The 19,275-nt window shown below is 36.4% G+C and overlaps 1 protein-coding gene across 1 annotated transcript in view; it reads right to left on the reverse strand.

Annotated features, from left to right (window-relative positions):
* The window catches only part of ANKRD26 (ankyrin repeat domain 26), an 87,479-nt gene that overhangs the window by 45,961 nt on the left and 22,243 nt on the right, over positions 1 to 19,275 (reverse strand). The window contains 9 exon segments of the mRNA XM_007452583.1: positions 7,943 to 8,015; positions 8,108 to 8,136; positions 8,755 to 8,853; positions 10,278 to 10,371; positions 13,243 to 13,304; positions 13,607 to 13,729; positions 16,826 to 17,029; positions 17,119 to 17,179; positions 18,065 to 18,137. Coding sequence (XP_007452645.1) covers positions 7,943 to 8,015; positions 8,108 to 8,136; positions 8,755 to 8,853; positions 10,278 to 10,371; positions 13,243 to 13,304; positions 13,607 to 13,729; positions 16,826 to 17,029; positions 17,119 to 17,179; positions 18,065 to 18,137 — 818 coding nt within the window.

Below are 19,275 nucleotides of genomic sequence, written 5' to 3' on the forward strand. Positions count from 1 at the left end.
GGAGAGAAGCATACATAAAACAGGGTGAATATTTGTCTAAAATACAGGGATAGATGAGAGAGCATCACCAGCAGTTCAGAATTCCAGAGCAAAGGACAGACAGAAAGGGCTAGAGAGGGAGAGTCAGGTAGAAGTTAGATTATGAAAGCCTCGTGTCATTCTAAGATGGCTGGACATTAATATGCTTTAAAGAGTGATTCACGATCACTGGTGCATTTGAGATAGATCACTGTAAATGCTGCGGGAGGGATGAATTTGAAGGCCATACAAATAAATAGAGGGGGATGAATTTGATGGCATTATAATGCAAAAAAACATGATGCAGGCCTACACTGAGGGACTGTTTCCAGAAATATTTAGGATATAAAATTACCAGGACCCAGCATAGAATAAATCTTTATTAAATAAATAAATGCACAAATCCTGGGTCCCTCAAGAACCAGACTCTACTTATTACTTTATAAAAGGTATCAACTGAGAAGAGAAATGATCTGCATGAACTGTTTTAAGTTGCTTGTATTTAGTTTCCAGTTTTGCTGTTTCACATCTTCCTGTGTTGAGGGGGCTCGTGTAGGTGTTTCATTTGAATTCATGCTTCTTGGACCTACCAAGCTCATGGAGAAATGAGAGCAAACAAGTCACTTGTACAGATAAAAAAAACTTTGAGTTTATAGCTTGTAGTCACTACTCTAGGAGATAACTGAGAATCTTTTCTAAATGTAACATTAATTCTACAGGTAAGGAAAGACAAGAAGATAAAACTATAGGACTGGAAAAAGAAAACAGTGTATGATTTATTACTATAGCCCTGATCATATGACTGATCAAGGGCACTAAATTAATTGGTATTTATTTAGAACATATATTAGGTGTGGTTAATTAATAGACTGGGCATACTAGCAGAATTAGAATTGATTTTCCATATACTATTTTTAAATGATCAGCACTCCGTAAAACCAGTATCCCTTGTGAACTATTAATTCATTAAAAATAATAAGTTGATATACTATGTGGACACAGCTAAGAAGGAGGGACTATATAGTAATCCCCAATGACTCCCATTACCGCTGGGAAAGCCAATTCTAAAATATATAAACTCGTAGAAAATACAAGAAATAGTTTAGTATTTGGTTTGGGAGGTGCTTTTTTAGTTACATTGAATATAGTTATAACTAATACTAATGAATTCAGAGCTAAACAAAAATAAAGCTAAAAAACTACATTTTGAGAAAGGAATCATGAGATGTCTACCTAGGTTTCCCAACTAGTCCCAAAATTCTAAATATAATCCTGCTACCCACTCTCAGGTGTATGCTAAATACTAGCCTAACGAACTTATTCTCTCTCCTAATTCTCTTTGTTATTTATTATGTTGCTTTGGTCAGAAGAAGAATGCAAACATTCTTGCTAAAAGACGTTTGGCTTCAGGTTGAATAAAAGGAGTAAACACAAAGCAGATTTTGCCACAAAATGATTTTGGAAACATGAGGATTATGGTGAAGCCATGCCAAGGTGGCCTATGGTTGAGTGCTCTGTGCTTATTTATTACCTTGTTTGCTTTCTCTGTTTTCTGGCAGTTGTGACTCACACAGGTCATGGAGCGTGTAATTCCCTAACAGAAACACTGCTCCAATATTAATCTTTTCTTTATCTATTAAGGTCATCTGTCCAAATTCTGTGGATGCTGACTGATTTTTGGTCATTGATTGTGACACAAATGGATATTTATCATCAACTTTCAAATGCCCGGCTCTCTGACAAGTCTCATTATTGAGCGTCAAACTAGCAGAATCCCAATCTGAAAAATCTGAAAACAAAGTTTGCGTTTATTAGAGTGTGAATACTAATACAAATTTGACTAACTTGAACAAATTCTTTCTTCAGAGAAGCAGTCCCATGTCCTCCTCTCCCCGCAAACACACTACTCCTTCATGGCTTATTGTATCTTACACATCATTGCCATTCATATAGATACGTTAACTATTGCCTCTCATTTTTTCTACTTTTTTTTTTTTTTTTGCGGTACGCGGGCCTCTCACTGTTGTGGCCTCTCCCGTTGCGGAGCACAGGCTCCGGACGCACAGGCTCAGCGGCCATGGCTCACGGGCCCAGCCGCTCCGCGGCATGTGGGATTCTCCCGGACCGAGGCACGAACCCGTGTCCCCTGCATCGGCAGGCAGACTCTCAACCACTGCGCCACCAGGGAAGCCCCTCATTTGTTCTACTTTTTAATTTTCTAGTATTACTTACTTTGATTCACTCATCAATCTCTATTACATATTCTGTATACCATAAGAGCTTTATTAATAATTGTTTCTTCAACATATGAATTTTTTCATTAACAAAATTATGTCTAACCACTTATTTTATGTTTAAATATGCATGACAGTATTGTGTGTTCCAGAGACATGGGTTTTAAAAAATTTTTAATGAATGGTACTACTCTAATTACAATGAGATGGACTTTCCTCAATGTACCAATGTATCTTCAGAACTCATTTTTTAAGCCTTGGATAAATATCATAAATTTACAAAAGAAATGATAGCCTTGACTGACTAATTGTTTCCAGGTAAAAATAGGATAACTCTAGGTCCACACTAGATCCAAAGAGCATACAGTGCCATGAGACAGGAAATGAATACATAACAAAAATATTTTTCTTTTTTTTAAAGAAAGTAAAATTGTCAGATTTAAATTTCTTAAGACAAATCAGAGCTGAACCAAGATGGTGGAGTAGAAAGACGTGCTCTCACTCCCTCCTGTGAGAACACCAGAATCACAACTAGGTGCTGGACAATCATCGACAGGAAGACACTGGAACTCACCAAAAAAAGATACCCCACATCCAAAGATAAAGGATAAGCAACAATGAGATGGTAGGAGGGGCGCAATCACAGCAAACTCAAATCCCATAATTGGTGGGTGGGTGACTCATAGACTGGAGAACACTTATATCACAGAAGTCCACCCACTGGAGTGAAGGTTCTGAGCCCCACGTCAGGCTTCCCAACCTGGGGGTCTGGCAACAGGAGGAGGAATTCCTAGAGAATCAGACTTTGAAGCCTAGTGGGATTTGATTGCAGGACTTCCACAGGACTGGGGGAAACACAGACTCCACTCTTGGTGGGCACACACAAAGTAGTGTGCACATCAGGACCCAGGGGAAGGAGCAGTGACCCCAGAGGAGACTGAACCAGACCTATCTGCTAGTGTTGGAGGGTCTCCTGCAGAGGCAGGGGGTGGCTGTGGCTCATTGTGGGGACAAGAACATGGGCAGCAGAAGTTCTGGGAAGTACTCCTTGGCATGAGCCCTCCCAAAGTCTGCCATTAGCCCTACCAAAGAGCCCAGGTAGGCTCCACTGTTGGGTTGCCTCAGGCTAAACAACCAACAGGGAGGGAACCCAGCCCCACCCATCAGCAGTCAAGCAGACTAAAGTTTTACTGAGCTCTGCCCACCAGAGCAACACCCAGCTCTACCCACCACCAGTCCCTCCCATGAGGAAACCTGCACAAGCCTCTTAGATAGCCTCACCCACCAGAGGGCAGACAGGAGAAACAAGAAGAACTACAATACTGCAGCCTGTGGAACAAAAACCACATTCACAGAAAGATAGACAAGATGAAAAGGCAGAGGGCTATGTAACAGATGAAGGAACAAGATAAAACCCCAGAAAAACAACTAAATGAAGTGGAGATAGGCAACCTTCCAGAAAAAGAATTCAGAATAATGATAGTGAAGATGATGCAGGACCTTGGAAAACAATGGAGGCAAAGATCGAGAAGATGCAAGAAATGTTTAACAAAGACATAGAAGAGCTAAAGAACAAACAAACAGAGATGAACAACACAATAACTGAAATGAAAACTACACTAGATGGAATCAATAGCAGAATAACTGAGGCAGAAGAACAGATAAGTGACCTGGAAGACAGAATGGTGGAATTCACTGAGCAGAAGAGAATAAAGAAAAAAGAATGAAAAGAAATGAAGACAGCCTAAGAGACCTCTGAGACAATATTAAACGCAATAACATTCGCATTATAGGGGTCCCAAAAGGAGAAGAGAGAGAGAAAGGACCCAAGAAAATATTTGAAGAGATTATAGTCGAAAACTTCCCTAACATGGGAAAGGAAATAGCCACTCAAGTCCACGAAGTGCAGCGAGTCCCAGCAAACAAAAGTCCCAGCAAAAAAAATCTTCCAGCAGACAGAAGTCGAGGACCAGATGACTTCACAGGTGAATTCTATCAAACATTTAGAGGAGAGCTAACACCCATCCTTCTCAATCTCTTCCAAAAAATTGCGGAGGAAGGAACACTCCCAAACTCATTCTATGAGGCCACCATCACACTGATACCAAAACCAGACACACATACTACAAAAAAAGAAAATTACAGACCAATATCACTGATGAATATAGATGCAAAAATCCTCAACAAAATACTAGCAAACAGAATCCAACAACGCATTAAAAGGATCATACACCATGATCAAATGGGATTTATCCCAGGGATGCAAGGATTCTTCAATATACACAAATCAATCAATGTCATATACCATATTAACAAACTGAAGAATAAAAACCATATGATCGTCTCAGTAGATGCAGAGAAAGCTTTTGACAAAATTCAACACCCATTTATGATAAAAGCTCTCCAGAAAGTGGGCATAGAGGGAAACTACCTCAACATAATAAAGCCCATATATGACAAACCCACAGAAAACATCATTCTCAATGGTGAAAAATTGAAAGCATTTCCTCTAATATCAGGAACAAGACAAGGATGTCCACTCTCACCACTATTATTCAACATAGTTTTGGAGGTCCTAGCCTCGGCAATCAGAGAAGAAAAAGAAATAAAAGGAATATAAATTGCAAAAGAAGAAGTAAGACTGTCACTGTTTGCAGGTGACATGATATTATATATAGAGAATCCTAAAGATGCCACCAGAAAACTACTAGAGCTAATTAAAGAATTTGGTAAAGTTGCAGGATACAAAATTAATGCACAGATATCTCTTGCATTCCTACACACTAATGATGAAAAATCTGAAAGAGAAATTAAGGAAACACTCCCATTTACCATTGCAACAAAAAGAATAAAATACCTAGGAGTAAACCTACCTTGGGAGACAAAAGACCTGTATGCAGAAAACTCTAAGACACTGATGAAAGAAATTAAAGATGATACCAACAGATGGAGAGATATACCATGTTCTTGGGTTGGAAGAATCAATAGTGTGAAAATGACTATACTACCCAAAGCAATGCAGATTCAATGCAATCCCTATCAATTTACCAATTGCATTTTTTACGGAACTAGAACAAAAAAATCTTAAAATTTGTATGGAGACACAAAAGACCCCGAATAGCCAAAGCAGTCTTGAGGGAAAAAAACGGAGCTGGAGGAATCAGACTCCCTGACTTCAGGCTATACTACAAAGCTACAGTAATCAAGACAATATGGTACTGGCACAAAAACAGAAACATAGCTCAATGGAACAGGACAGAAAGCCCAGAGGTAAACCCACTCACCTATGGTCAACTAATCTATGACAAAGGAGGCAAAGATATACAATGGAGAAAAGACAATCTCTTCAATAAGTGGGGCTGGGAAAACTGGGACAGCTACATGTAAAAGAATGAAATTAGAACACTCCCTAACACCATACACAAAAATAAACTCAAAATGGATTAGAGACCTAAATGTAAGACCGAACACTATAAAACTCTTAGAGGAAAACATAGGAAGAACACTCTTTGACATTAATCACAGCATGACCTTTTTTGATCCACCTCCTAGAGTAATGGAAATAAAACCAAAAATAAACAAATGGGACCTAATGAAACTTCAAAGCTTTTGCACAGCAAAGGAAACTACAAACAAGATGAAAAGACAACCCTCAGAATGGGAGAAAATATTTGCAAACAAATCAATGGACAAAGGATTAATCTCCAAAATATATAAACAGCTCATGCAGCTCAATATTAAAAAAACAAACAACCCAATCCAAAAATGGGCAGAAGACCTAAATTGACATTTCTCCAAAGAAGACATACAGATGGCCAAGAAGCACATGAAAAGCTGCTCAACATCACTAATTATTAGAGAAATGCAAATCAAAACTACAATGAGGTATCACCTCACACCAGTTAGAATGGGCATCATCAGAAAATCTACAAACAACAAATGCTGGAGAGGGTGTGGAGAAAATGGAACCCTCTTGCACTGTTGGTAGGAATGTAAATTGATACAGCCACTGTGGAGAACAGTATGGAGGTTCCTTAAAAAGCTAAAAATAGAATTACCATATGATCCAGCAATCCCACTACTGGGCATATACCCAGAGAAAACCACAATTCAAAAAGACACATGCACCCCAATGTTCACTGCAGCACTATTTACAATAGCCAGGTCATGGAAGCAACGTAAATGCCCCTCGACAGACGAATGGATAAAGAAGATGTGGTACATGTATACAATGGGATATTACTCAGCCATAAAAAGGAACAAAATTGGGTCATTTGTTGAGACATGGATGGACCTAGAGACTGTCATACAGAGTGAAGTAAGTCAGAAAGAGAAAAACAAATATCGTATATTAACACATATATGTGGAACCTAGAAAAATGGTACAGACGAACTGGTTTGCAGGGCAGAAATTGAGACACAAATGTAGAGAACATACGTATGGACACCAAGGGGGGAAAACCGCAGGGGGTTGGGGATGGTGGTGGGATGAATTGGGCGATTGGGATTGACATGTATACACTGATGTGTATAAAATTGATGACTAATAAGAACCTGCTGTATAAAAAAAAAAAGAAAGAAAAAACCTAGAAAAAAAAAAAGACAAAGAAAAAAGCAAGAAATGTAAAAGTGAAAGTTTAAATCCTGTTTCATCACAAGGGTCCCTTTATCATTTCACATCCATGAGCTCTGTAAATGGTTTAAAACAGTGGTTCTCAAGTGTCACCTGAGCATCCCTGGAGTCCCAAGACCTAACCATTCAAGGGGTCCAAGAGGCCAAAACTATTTTCACAATAACAGTAAATGTTATTTCCATTCTCATTCTGTTTTAAATGTACAGTGGAGTTTTCCAGAGTCAAGATATGTGATAACATCATAGTTCTAATGGCTAATAGAATGTATGATTGTGTGTGCTTGTATTTTAAATTTTTCAGTTTTATTTTCCAATACAGTAAACATCAGTAGATACAACCTACTTAAACAAAAGTTCCTTGGAATTCTTAATAATTTTTAAAAGTTTAAAAGGATCCTATATCTGCATTATAAAAAAATAACAAATAAATAAATAAAAGGATCTTAAAGCCAAAAACTTTCAGAATTACTGTTTTAAAAGACTGTGTCTATCAAATCATCATTAAGGTATGATTACTTTCCCCCACTTTTAATAATCAAAGACCACACACACACACACACACACACACACACACACCCACACAGAGTCTGCTAATCAAAACATCTGGTTGGCTTAAGCTCATCCGTGTAACACCACTAAAATGAAATAATTAAAGTTGAAATACAATTGACATGTTAGCAAGTGGAGCTTTACTCTAGGTAAAGGTCAGAATTCAAATAAGCATATTATAAAACTGGAAAAATCTTAGAATCTAATAATTTACCTCTGAGAATCCCTAAGAAGTACAGATTCCAAACTGAGAACTTTAGGGTATTGAAACATACATAGAAACATGTAAGTTAAAGCTTACATTTTAAAAATATATTTTTCTTATGCTTGTAAACATCCTTTTTTCAAAACATGGATACCAACAATAACATGTGCCTTATTTATGTGAAATCCTTCAATTAAATTTGCAAAAACAAAAGAAAAAAGAATTAGGAATATGAAGGCTGTGAGCATTTCAAATATTTTAGTGTACCTCTTTCCAGAGTGAAATTTGCACTGCAAAATTTACCTGATCTGGATGTTTGTAAATCCTTCATTCCTACTGTTGTATTAGGAACAGAATCTTTCACTCCAACTGCAGGCTGAATGGGTTTTGAAACAAGTTGATTAATAAATAATGTACATTTGATACAATCTGTAGTTAATAATTCAAGATAAAAATATAAGTTTTTACCTTCCAGTGAGGATATTTTTCAGGAGAATCTAAAAGGCAAAAGGGACATAGAATCAATTACACATAACTATGAAAGCCAACTATATATTCATGCAGTTAGTACTGAGCAGAATCCTCATGCTTGGCCTTGGCAGTGAATACTTTAGGTTTTGGTGTTTTGTTTCTTGGGGGAACTTAGGACAGCAACAAGACAGACATATGAATCCACTAGAGATACTGAAGAAAAAATAGGAGTACAGGTTTAATAAAACATGCAGTTAAGATTTCAAAAGTAAGATTATGTTCCAAAAGCCTTTATAAAATAGAAAAATGCACATGTACCAATGTGAACATGCTCATTGATGAGGAGAAAAGTGATCTTTAATCAGAGGAACAAATCATGACCCCGAGAAGGTAAATGCGAAAGCTGATGGTAAAATGCAACAGCATATCTTGAATGCAATACAGCAGCATCATTTACACCATTATACTACAAGTATTTATCATGTTCTTCAATTTGTCCTGTAATTTAGGAAGTGCACAGTTGGGATGACAGTTCAGTTGAATGTATAATACATTTCTCATCAGAGAAAGCGTTATGAACTGATCAGCTTGGATATACACTTGTAGAATAATAGTTCATAAAAATATTCATTTTTTTTCCATACCCATGTGGGCTACTGGTATGCCTGCATTTCTTGGATCCTCTAGTGTAGTCATCTTAAAGTTTCTCGATCCACTCATGCAAGAAGGTATATAAGGCACATCTAAGAAATAATGTATTATAAGTTTTCAATATCGAAGTATGATTATCAAAAAGGAAAAAGTAAATTTTACTGCCACAGAACTATTAGATATTAAAAATCTTTAATATTTCAAAATCAGTGTAGTATTTACTAAAAATAACAATTTTAGCATTTAGGGAATGAACCCTATTAATTTCTTTTGTTTCCAAAATTAGTTTGGTTCAGTATATCATGCTAATGTTTTAACGGATTTTTGTGAAACAATTATCATCAAAAAATTAGCTATCTTACGGACTCCCCTGGCGGTCCAGTGGTTAAGACCCCATGCTTCTACTGCAGGGGACACGGGTTCAATCCCTAGTTGGGGAAATTAAGATCCCACATGCCAGCCGAGCAGCAAAAAAAAAAAAAAAAAACCTATCTTAAAAAAAAAACAGCCAATGCTTCCATATTCAAATTAATCTCATTTGAATAACACATACCAACACAACATATCTCTTTGATGCCTGATAGTTACAAGGAGGAGCTGGGGTTTACCTCAATTCTAGCACCCATTCTTGCTTCCAGTATTCTCTGGAGCAGCAATGACCTAACCTTGTTTCAGTGTAAATACACTGAAGTCATCTAACAAGAGTTCTCTCAAGTTTCCTCATCACCTCCACAATCACCTACCTCCCTAACATCCTTCTTTCCTCCCTCTTTCCTTTTTCCTCTTCCTCATTTCCTGACTTTCCTTAGGTTGTAGAGTACCTTGAAACGGAACTAATAATTTAGCTCCTTAAAGGGGACTCTCAATTTAATCTGTGGCTGACACCAGGTAAGATACACAGCTATGCTCCTTTTCTCGTCTTTTTCCTCACTATGCATTTGACAGGTGATTTTCTTTTTTCTTTTTTTTTTTTTTACATCAACAGTGTTATATTTTGTAATAGTTTTCAGAATATAAGCTGCATAGCTTTTTAGAATAAAAAATGATATAACTTCAGGTACATGCTTTAGGACACTTGGTTAAACAACAAGCAAACTGTGTCTTTGAGGACCACCTCAAAAGGGTGGCACACTTCACAGTGTAACTTGATAACAGACATGGAGATAGATGATTATATCATGGCATGTTGTCTACAAAAGAACATCTGGACAGTCAGAACTTAAATAGAACACAGCACACAGTTAAGTATTCAATCACTGTTTTTTGGCCAAATAAAAACTGCCTAAAAACTATTGATGGATTTTTGACTAGAAAAAAAGATGTAGCTGGTTAGTTCTTCTGATACAGCACTTCTTTTCCAGCATGAGACAGGCTCAGTTCAACTTGAAATCAGTGTGAGGAATGATTCTTCCTCTTAAACGACAGGTGATTTTCTTTGGCTATTAGAATATATCAGAATTCCCATTTTAAATCAACATGCTGTCAAATGACTTTTTCATAAAAATACAGTTCTTACCTTCTACTTGTCCATTTAATATATTCTTTCCTCTTTGACCTGCAGCTCCAGATAAATGATCAACATACTTCTGTGGAAGACTCTCAGAGATACTCTGTTAAAATTGATATTAATTATGAGTTGCATAAAGATTTCCTAATCCCCTTCTAATACCTGAAAATACCCTACTTTAAAAAAATTTCCTACTTTACAAGCAATTAGATTTAAAAATAAGAGAAGCATGGATTGAAAACCCAAACATTTAAATAGAAAACTTCATATACGCTCTCCAGATCAAGTATATCTTTTACCCTCATTTGGCTACTGACTCTGTAAACTGAGCATGGGAAGCCAGAGGAATTATTTTCACAGACAAAATACTGACTTACAGGCACATTTCAGCAAAGAATTAACTTCAAAATACCTAACTCTACTTTGCATTCCCTGTCAAAAGAAGAGGATATTTTTTTAAAATATGTATTTAAATAAATTCTTTAGTAAGTACACTTGCTATAAATTTAAAATATTTCTAAAGACAGAAATTTTTTAGTATTAAAATAATATACTTGGCATGAAAAGAAACCATGAAGTATGTCACGTTGAGCATAAACACAACACTGTAGAAGCTGCTTCATTTAGGTAAACAAGGGCTTCCAAGAATCTGTTATTTGATAAAATTTTTATTGATAGGAAAAATAGTTGAATAAAATAGCGAAGTAGTAAGAAAAACTTCTATGTTTAAATAATAGCAAACAATTTAAAAATAGTTACGCAACTCTTCCAAAAAGTACAGCAAGCTTTAATAAGGGAAGAATAAGAACATTTATTGATGAATCATCTAAATGTGCCAAGCTTTTATTATGCACATTTTATTTTCTACATACAACAATGATAAAAATGATTGTAAGGACAGTTACCCCACTTCCTGTTTCCTGGTCATTCCAAGATGCGAGAGTGAAATGACGAACAGATGGGATCTGCTGTTCTCTCTCTTCAGAATGTCCTTCCTTTGGACCCTCACATGACAGGCTCCTTCCCATCCCCCGCTTGGTAGCTTTTCTCACATGCAGATCTTTTCTGACTACCTAAATTCCACTCCCACTCCCATCCCCATCCTAACTACAAACTCTCTCAATGTTGTCTAACTTAACATTCTCCATTTTCTTTTTTTTTTTTTTTTTTTTTGCGGTACACGGGCCTCTCACTGTTGTGGCCTCTCCCGTTGTGGAACACAGGCTCCGGACGCGCAGGCTCAGCGGCCACGGCTCACGGGCCCAGCCGCTCCGCGGCATGTGGGATCTTCCCCGACAGGAGCACGAACCCGCGTCCCCTGCATCGGCAGGTGGACTCTCAACCACTGTGCCACCAGGGAAGCCCTCTCCATTTTCTTTACATGAAGGACTTAACAGTGACTTATAAAGGATTCCTGTTTGGTTTTATGTTCCCACCACTACAGCCTAACCCCTCAATTGGTATAGTCAGTGTCTAACTGCCCAGCACATAGTTGGTATTCAATAACAGGAATTTATTTAAGATCAAAACATTTAAAATGTCGAGAGCACCTCAAGTACCAAAGCACTTGATACCTATAGGAGATCTCCGATAACAGTCTATAGAAACTTAACATACCCCAAACTAGAAATCCACATGCCCGTTCTAATTTTCCTGTTCTTAACACTACTGTCATTTTATCGTCCTTCAGGTTTTAAAAAAGTGTCCCAGCATTTAGTGAGTCACTAATTGCCACTGTGATCATTTTTGTCTTACATTTCTATAGCACCCTTTACAGTTTACAATGTGTGTTCACAGCTGTTACCACATCTGTTCCCTACACATACCTGAGAAGTGGGTACCAGTACCATTTTTACAAATGAGGTCACTGACTCTCAGCCAGTAGACAAGTTTTTCCGAGATCCCACAGCTAGTGACAGAACCAGGATGCTACCATGTCTTTTGACTTTAAACAGTGCTGTATCACTGCAGCAGCTGCCTATACCTAACAGATCAGGCCCTTCTTACCTCTTTCCATTGCTGTCACCTTACAACAGGTCATCATTACTTTATATTTAAGTTACTTCAAGTACGGCTGCCATAAAGGTACTCAACACACACTAGTTTAACTATCCAAAATAGTGTGTACTTATTAAAACATCGCTAAACCAAACTGTTGTTATTATAACGCCACATACTTATTATTCCCCATTCTTTTGCTTCTCTTGAAATGTTCCTTGCAGATCTATTTGACAATCCAAATGTAATAATACTTTCAAGTCTCAGGCACTATCTTTTTCAGGTCTAAGTGGTAAAAAACTACATTTCAACCTGTTTCTCTCTGAACCTCACTAGGAGTTTTACACATCCATATGTACCAAAGAAACATACATTTGCTTGGGAGACTGGGACTGACAGATTCACCCTACTATATATAAAATAGATCAATAATAAGGACCTACTGTATAGCACAGGGAACTCTACTGAATACTCTGTAATGGCCTATATGGGGAAGGAATCGAAAAAAGAGTGGATATATGTATATGTATAACTGATTCACTTTGCTGTATATCTGAAACTAACACAACATTGTAAATCAACTATACTCCAACAAAAATTTTTGAAAAAAAGAAAAGAAAAAAGAAACATACATTTGGCCATAGGCTGACCTGGAATAATGCTTCAGTTTTTAGATAAATTTAACTTCAGAACCCAAACTGATTCCTTATGACTTCTGAGCCTTGGTTTTTGCTCTATACTACACTGGTTTCATTAGGTGAATCTTGCAAATTAACAAAAGTGCACTATGTGGTAGTTATTATATTTAGCACACAATTATTTAATTAATTACAGGTTAAAAATATAAGGAAAAAATTTTGATGGGCAAATGCAAAGCTGAGAAAGTAAAGTCAAAGCATCACCCCTTTTATGTTTTAACATCACTCAGTGCTTATATTTTAAAATTAAAAAAAATAATAATAATAGAAGACAGTACCTCAGAATCCCAAGGTGATTCTATACCTTCCTCTTCTCCTAATCCTAATGCTGACATCATATCTGTAAAATGCAGCCACAGATACATTAATGAGAACATTTACTACTATGAATTTTAAATACCTATATAAGTCTATCTCCATCCACAAATATTTAAATAAAATAAAGTAGCAGAAAAGGATTTCAGAGGGTTGAGGCATTTTCAGGAAGAAAAAGTTGGTAGTAGTTGGGATACTTCTGAAGAAACAGAGCAAAAGAAACATACTTAAAAAGAAATGGATAGTATATTTGGATCTACACACTTTAGATGTTTTTATACTAGCCTTTAGGCATAGAAAAAAATTCATCAATATTCACTAACTTACCACTCCTATTATTTTTGTGTGCTCCATCAAAAGAAGTCAAATTGTTATGATCTGTTTGCTCTTGTGGAGCACTTTCAATATCAGTATCATTTTCTTTTTCTCCAATTTCTGGATTTGTTGCTCCTTCCTATAAAAACAAAACAAAATAAAACAAACACCTAATTCCAGAAAACATCATATTCATTCATTTGGTCATTCAATCAAGCAGTAAGACAACAAACATTTACTGGATCTATCAAATCATAGGCACTATCCTGGGAGAAAAGCTGGAAATATAAATAGAAGACCGATTCTGCTCTGTATTCTAGGAAAAGTAGAGCTACATGAAAACAAATAAGAACAGAAAAGTATCATTCAAAAGCTCTACAATTGATGTGAACAGAGTACAGGAAGGGCACAAAGGAAAGAGGAGTCAGCTGTATCTGGGTAGCTCAGGAAATGCTGCAAAGACAGGTCTGTGTCTTAAAGGACAGACACAGTGTAGAGTGGGGACGTGAAGGGCAGCCTGAGCAAAAGGACGAGGCGTGAAACAACATAACAAGTCACGTGGAAAACTAGAACACAGTTACCGGGAATGGTAATGAGAGACAAAACTGGAGAATCAGAGCCAAACCAAAAAAAGCAAGTGTCCTCCTAGAACATGAACTTCCTCCTTCACGTGATGGGGATCCACTACATAAGTAGAGGCATTACATGTTCACAAATATTTTATAGAAAGTTCACCCTGGCAGCAACATAAAGGTGAACATCAGGGGAGCAAAACTAGAAAAGAGCATTTCAAAATTATAAGTGAGAAAGTAATAGGAAATGAAAAATGGTAAGCAGGTAGAAAATACTGAACTTGATGAGCAACAGGATGTGGTGATTTCAGGGAAGGATGGAGTCCAGGAGTTTTGCTGCTTCGGTATTTCAGTGATGTCATCTACTAGGATGGGGAAGACAGATGACAGAGTAGCTTACAAAGAGTCAGCAAAGAGGAAAGCATCAAGGACAATGTCTTCAGCTTGGGGCATAACAAATTTGAGGCACCCAGGGGACTGAGAAGAAAGATTTGGATAAATGCATTTGGATTAGTAATAGATAAACTTATTCAGGAAAAGCATATGATGTTAAGATAAATATCTGTAAAATATACTAACCTGGTATAATTAAATGATGCAAACCTATGCAGAGTTCTGAACTTTTGAAAATATAAACAAGACTGGGGAAGAAAACTATGAGATTCAATTTTTCGATTATATATTGCAACATCTGTTTAAGGATATAAAATATACTCTTTCATGAATATGTGCAAATATTCACTTCTTGGATATTATAGCAATAAGCATTTTTAAGTTTAATGAAAAGATTTAATTGTAAAACACCAACTCAAGAGACTACAAGAAGACTCCTTTTCAAAAATTAATCTTAAAAGACAAGTTTTAAATTGTAGAAGAGAATGTTTATGTGATTATGGAATTATAAGGCATTTTTAAGTACTACTATGATGTAGTAGAAAGAAATATAAAATCCTATTTTAAAATTCATACGGTTTTCTTATTCACCTGTGAACAGCACACTAATAACTCTTCCTATCTACGCCTTATAGAATGGCAGTTAAAGATTGGGAAAATGATTTAGTACTAAAAAAAATTAGTAAAACTATGATTATCCAAGTTGGAGATTTAAAAGTTCTCAGATACATCTATGATTAACAAACAGGACCCAATATTCACATGAGGAAAGAACAAAGGGACTAAAAAATCAAGTAACCAGGATTCCTGAGTTTTAGATATGAAAGACATGTTAGCTTAACTTGTATAACAAAATATTTACATGCTACTTTAACTATAAATACTGAAGTTAATAAAGTTTCTCAAGAATAACATGAAATGTACCTATTGCTGGAGATATTTTAAAAAGTAAAAAATTATCTTCCAGAGATAATTTTGTACACTCTGCTGGTAATTTTTCCTTCCTTATTATTTTATAATAACAAGTAGTTTATATTAGAAAAAAAACATAAATTGTGATTTCATTCATTTGATGCATGTATATGTGCCAATTATGTGTAGATATTACTAGGAAAAGATAAATCAGAATTTCTTCAGAAAAAAAGATTTCTATATTTTTTTAAGACTGTGGCAGTTTAAAATTTTCTCATTTAATGACTTGAAATTAAGAACCTCATTTACATAATTAGAAATTATAATCTTAGTGAAAAACTAGATAAAATACTTATTTATTTCCTCTCTGTTTATTCTCAAAAAGATCTAAAACACCTACCAAGATGATATCAAACATTAAGATAAATTAGTTAAGTAAGTTAAGTATATACCAAACAGTAAGTAAGAAACCACAAGAAGCAGAAGGGCCAAAAATTCTTAATTCAAAATAAATCTGATAAGGCCTAAAACAGAGCTCATCTTGCATTACCTATGAACAAAGGTTTTGCTAGATTAAATATAAGACATAACCTTATTAATTTAAAAGTGAGAGTTTTTTAAAAAGGAAAAAACTTCAGATTAAAACTAACTTCCACATGGAACTATATTCAATACCTTGTAATAAACTATAATGGATAAGAATTGACAAAAAAAGAATATAGATATATACATATGTATAACCAAGTCATTTTGCTGTACACCTGAAACTAACACAATATTGTAAATCAATTATACTTCAATTAAAAAACAACAACAACCAAAAAAGGTAAGGATCAAATTCTCTTTCAGTTCTTCATAAAAATCAACTATATGTCATTCAAAAGAGTACGAGCATTTTTCCCCATGACCTGACTTTCTCTTGTTAATTTGAATTTGAAATAATTTCTATCATATTTTATAGAGTTCCTGCTCTCACTTAACCCCACTATTTCTGTTGTGTTTGTATAATAATCTCTCTCATCTTGACCCTCATTCAATCTTTAAATTCATCTTGTCCTTCTTAAATGAATTCTTCCCCTTCATCCCCCTCCCCATCTTCATATTCATCTAGCTGTTCTTTCTAGTTGCTTTCTAATTCTTTCCTTTCAGAATGGCATACTTCAGAATGGTTTACTGCCACCAACGTTCATAAATCTCAATCCTGCACATATATTGCTCTTGTTATTACACTGTTTTCTATCGTGATCTTGAGGAATTCCATTTCTGTAAGGGATCCTTTTCATCACTGTAAGAATCAGGGGTCTGGTATGTGAAAAAGCACAGAAAAAAAAAGTTAAAAACAAAACAGAACAACTTACTTTTGTAAGACCAAGGCCTGCTAAAGACTTGAGAGGTTTTGGGAGAGGTTCAGGTGATGGGAAAGCAGGATGAGAGACGCCCTGGAGTCTGATTGATGGTTTGGGAAAGGTTTCGACCACATCTTCATTTTCACTCTCAGAACTATTGTCCTCAAAGAAGGTTCTCTTCTCTGGTCTCACGATGCCACATTTTGCTTCTACTATAGTGAAAACAAGGTGGAGTACATGAGAACATCCATAATTTCAAATCAGTGAATAACACAAGAAGGACAGTCTTCAAATAACTTACTGTTTTTCTTGGATTGCCGAGAAGCACTCATTAGCTTTGTTAAGCTTGGTTTCAGGACATTCTAGAGAAGAAAACAAGAGCTTTAAGAATAAGAAGTATTGGGAATTCCCTGGCGATCAAGTGGTTAAAACTCCATGCTTCCACTGCAGTGGGCGTGGGTTCAGCCCCTGGTCGGGAAACTAAGATCCTGCACTGCTTGCAGGATCTTAATTCCCCAACCAGGGACTGAACCTGGGTTCTTGGCAGTGAGAGCGTGGAGTCCTAACCACTGGACAACCAGGGAATTCCCTGAATATACGCTTAATGGAATGCTTCAGAAAACACAGCAAAATCCCTTCATAATATGGATTTTGAGAAACAGAATTTTAATTTCTAAATTTCCATAATTTCGACTGTTATTTTAGGCTTAATGTAGAACCAAAGACAGAAACAGAGAAAAAAAAAGCCCTCTCCTAACAACTCTATGATACCAAAATAAAAATTGTCCAAGAAAAAAGAACTAGATGATATATGCTATATAGTTTTGGAACTGAAAGGCCCCAGGAAAATTCTATGATTATTACAGTAAGTAACTGTACCCACTAAAGGTTTCACTTAAGCATGAGTATTATATAAATCACATCAGTATGGTTGAAAAGTCACAGTAAGAATACTTATCCTTGACCAAATTTCATATTTCCTCCCTTGTGGGAAAGCGCTTCCCAATACACTTTTCCTGTCACTATCTACTTCCCAGTCCATTTTCTCCTCAGCCCCGACCTTCAGTATTTAGAAAAGTAAAAGAAAAATTCAACTAGTCATATTTTTATAAAATGGTTTGCTCTGACCAACTTTCTATTACAAACATAAAACAATGAGAGGTAGACCACTGCTAAACTTTAAAAGTCAATACTACACAAAACTAAATTCAAAGCAGGAAAACTAATTTCACAGGAGAGAATTTTACCTTGGTATCAAAATCTAAGTCTTCATCGTCTGATGTAGGCCATGAATCATCAACACCAGGTTTGTTGGAAAGCCTTCAGAGCAAAAATATATAACAAAAATGAGTGACTCCATTTCTTTAACCAAAAACAAAAAAATTCAAGTGAAAGGTTGGTTGTCTATATATTAAATGATGCTTCTTGACATCATTAAAATGTGGCCTCTGTTTTAGAAAAGCTTTTAGTTACCTATTTCTGCTTCCATCTCTCCCAACCTATGAAATATCTAGCTAAGACCCATTCTTAGTTCACATAACAAAGGGTGACAGCCAATATACTGGCAGAGCCTGAGAATAATTTGTTTCCACCAAAAGTCCTAAAACCTGAACTGAAAACCCAATTAATAGGTAACATAACTTTTGTTTACCAGAACTGGAACAAACCTGATGACCTAAAACAAAATGGAAGGATATGCTGTTCCTTCTCCATTGTCCGTGCCTGGTTCAAAGACTAATCTGTGTCCGTCAAAAATGGTACTCTTGATTCTCCAGCAGGGAATCCACTTATTAAGGAAGGCCCCCCCCAGGCTATCCCGATGGCGCAGTGGTTAAGAGTCCACCTGTCAATGCAGGGGACACCGGTTTGAGCCCTGGTCTAGGAAGATCCCACATGCCGCGGAGCGGCTAAGCCCGTGCACCACAACTACTGAGCCTTCACTCTAGCGCCCGTGAGCCACAACTACTGAGCCCACACGCCACCACTACTGAAGCCCGCACGCCTAGAGCCCATGCTCCGCAACAAGAGAAGCCACCACAATGAGAAGCCCGTGCACCACAACGAAGAGTAGCACCCACTCGCTGCAACTAGAGAAAGCCTGCGCACAGCAATGAAGACCCCGATGCAGCCAAAAGTTAAATAAATAAATAAATAAATTTATTAAAAAAAAAAAGAAGGCCCCATTCCTTCCCTTTACTCTAAAACCGTACAGGGAGTCCCCTGAAATGTTTGAAAGTTAAATGTACAAAAGTCAAAGAACAAATTTATATGTTTAATTTATATGTTAAACTATTCCCAGAGAGATTAAAACATTAAAAATTATAAAGTCTACTTAGTTTTCCTATACAGGTCCTGCCTTATTCAGGTCCACATAAATAGCTAGCTCTTAAAAACCCTCACAGGCACTCAGATCCCCAAGCAGAGACAGTGCTGTAGAAACAGAGTCCTGGCAGCTGTG

Source organism: Lipotes vexillifer, unplaced genomic scaffold (assembly GCF_000442215.2).
Source record: "Lipotes vexillifer unplaced genomic scaffold, Lipotes_vexillifer_v1.1 scaffold628, whole genome shotgun sequence".
Taxonomy (NCBI): domain Eukaryota; kingdom Metazoa; phylum Chordata; class Mammalia; order Artiodactyla; family Lipotidae; genus Lipotes; species Lipotes vexillifer.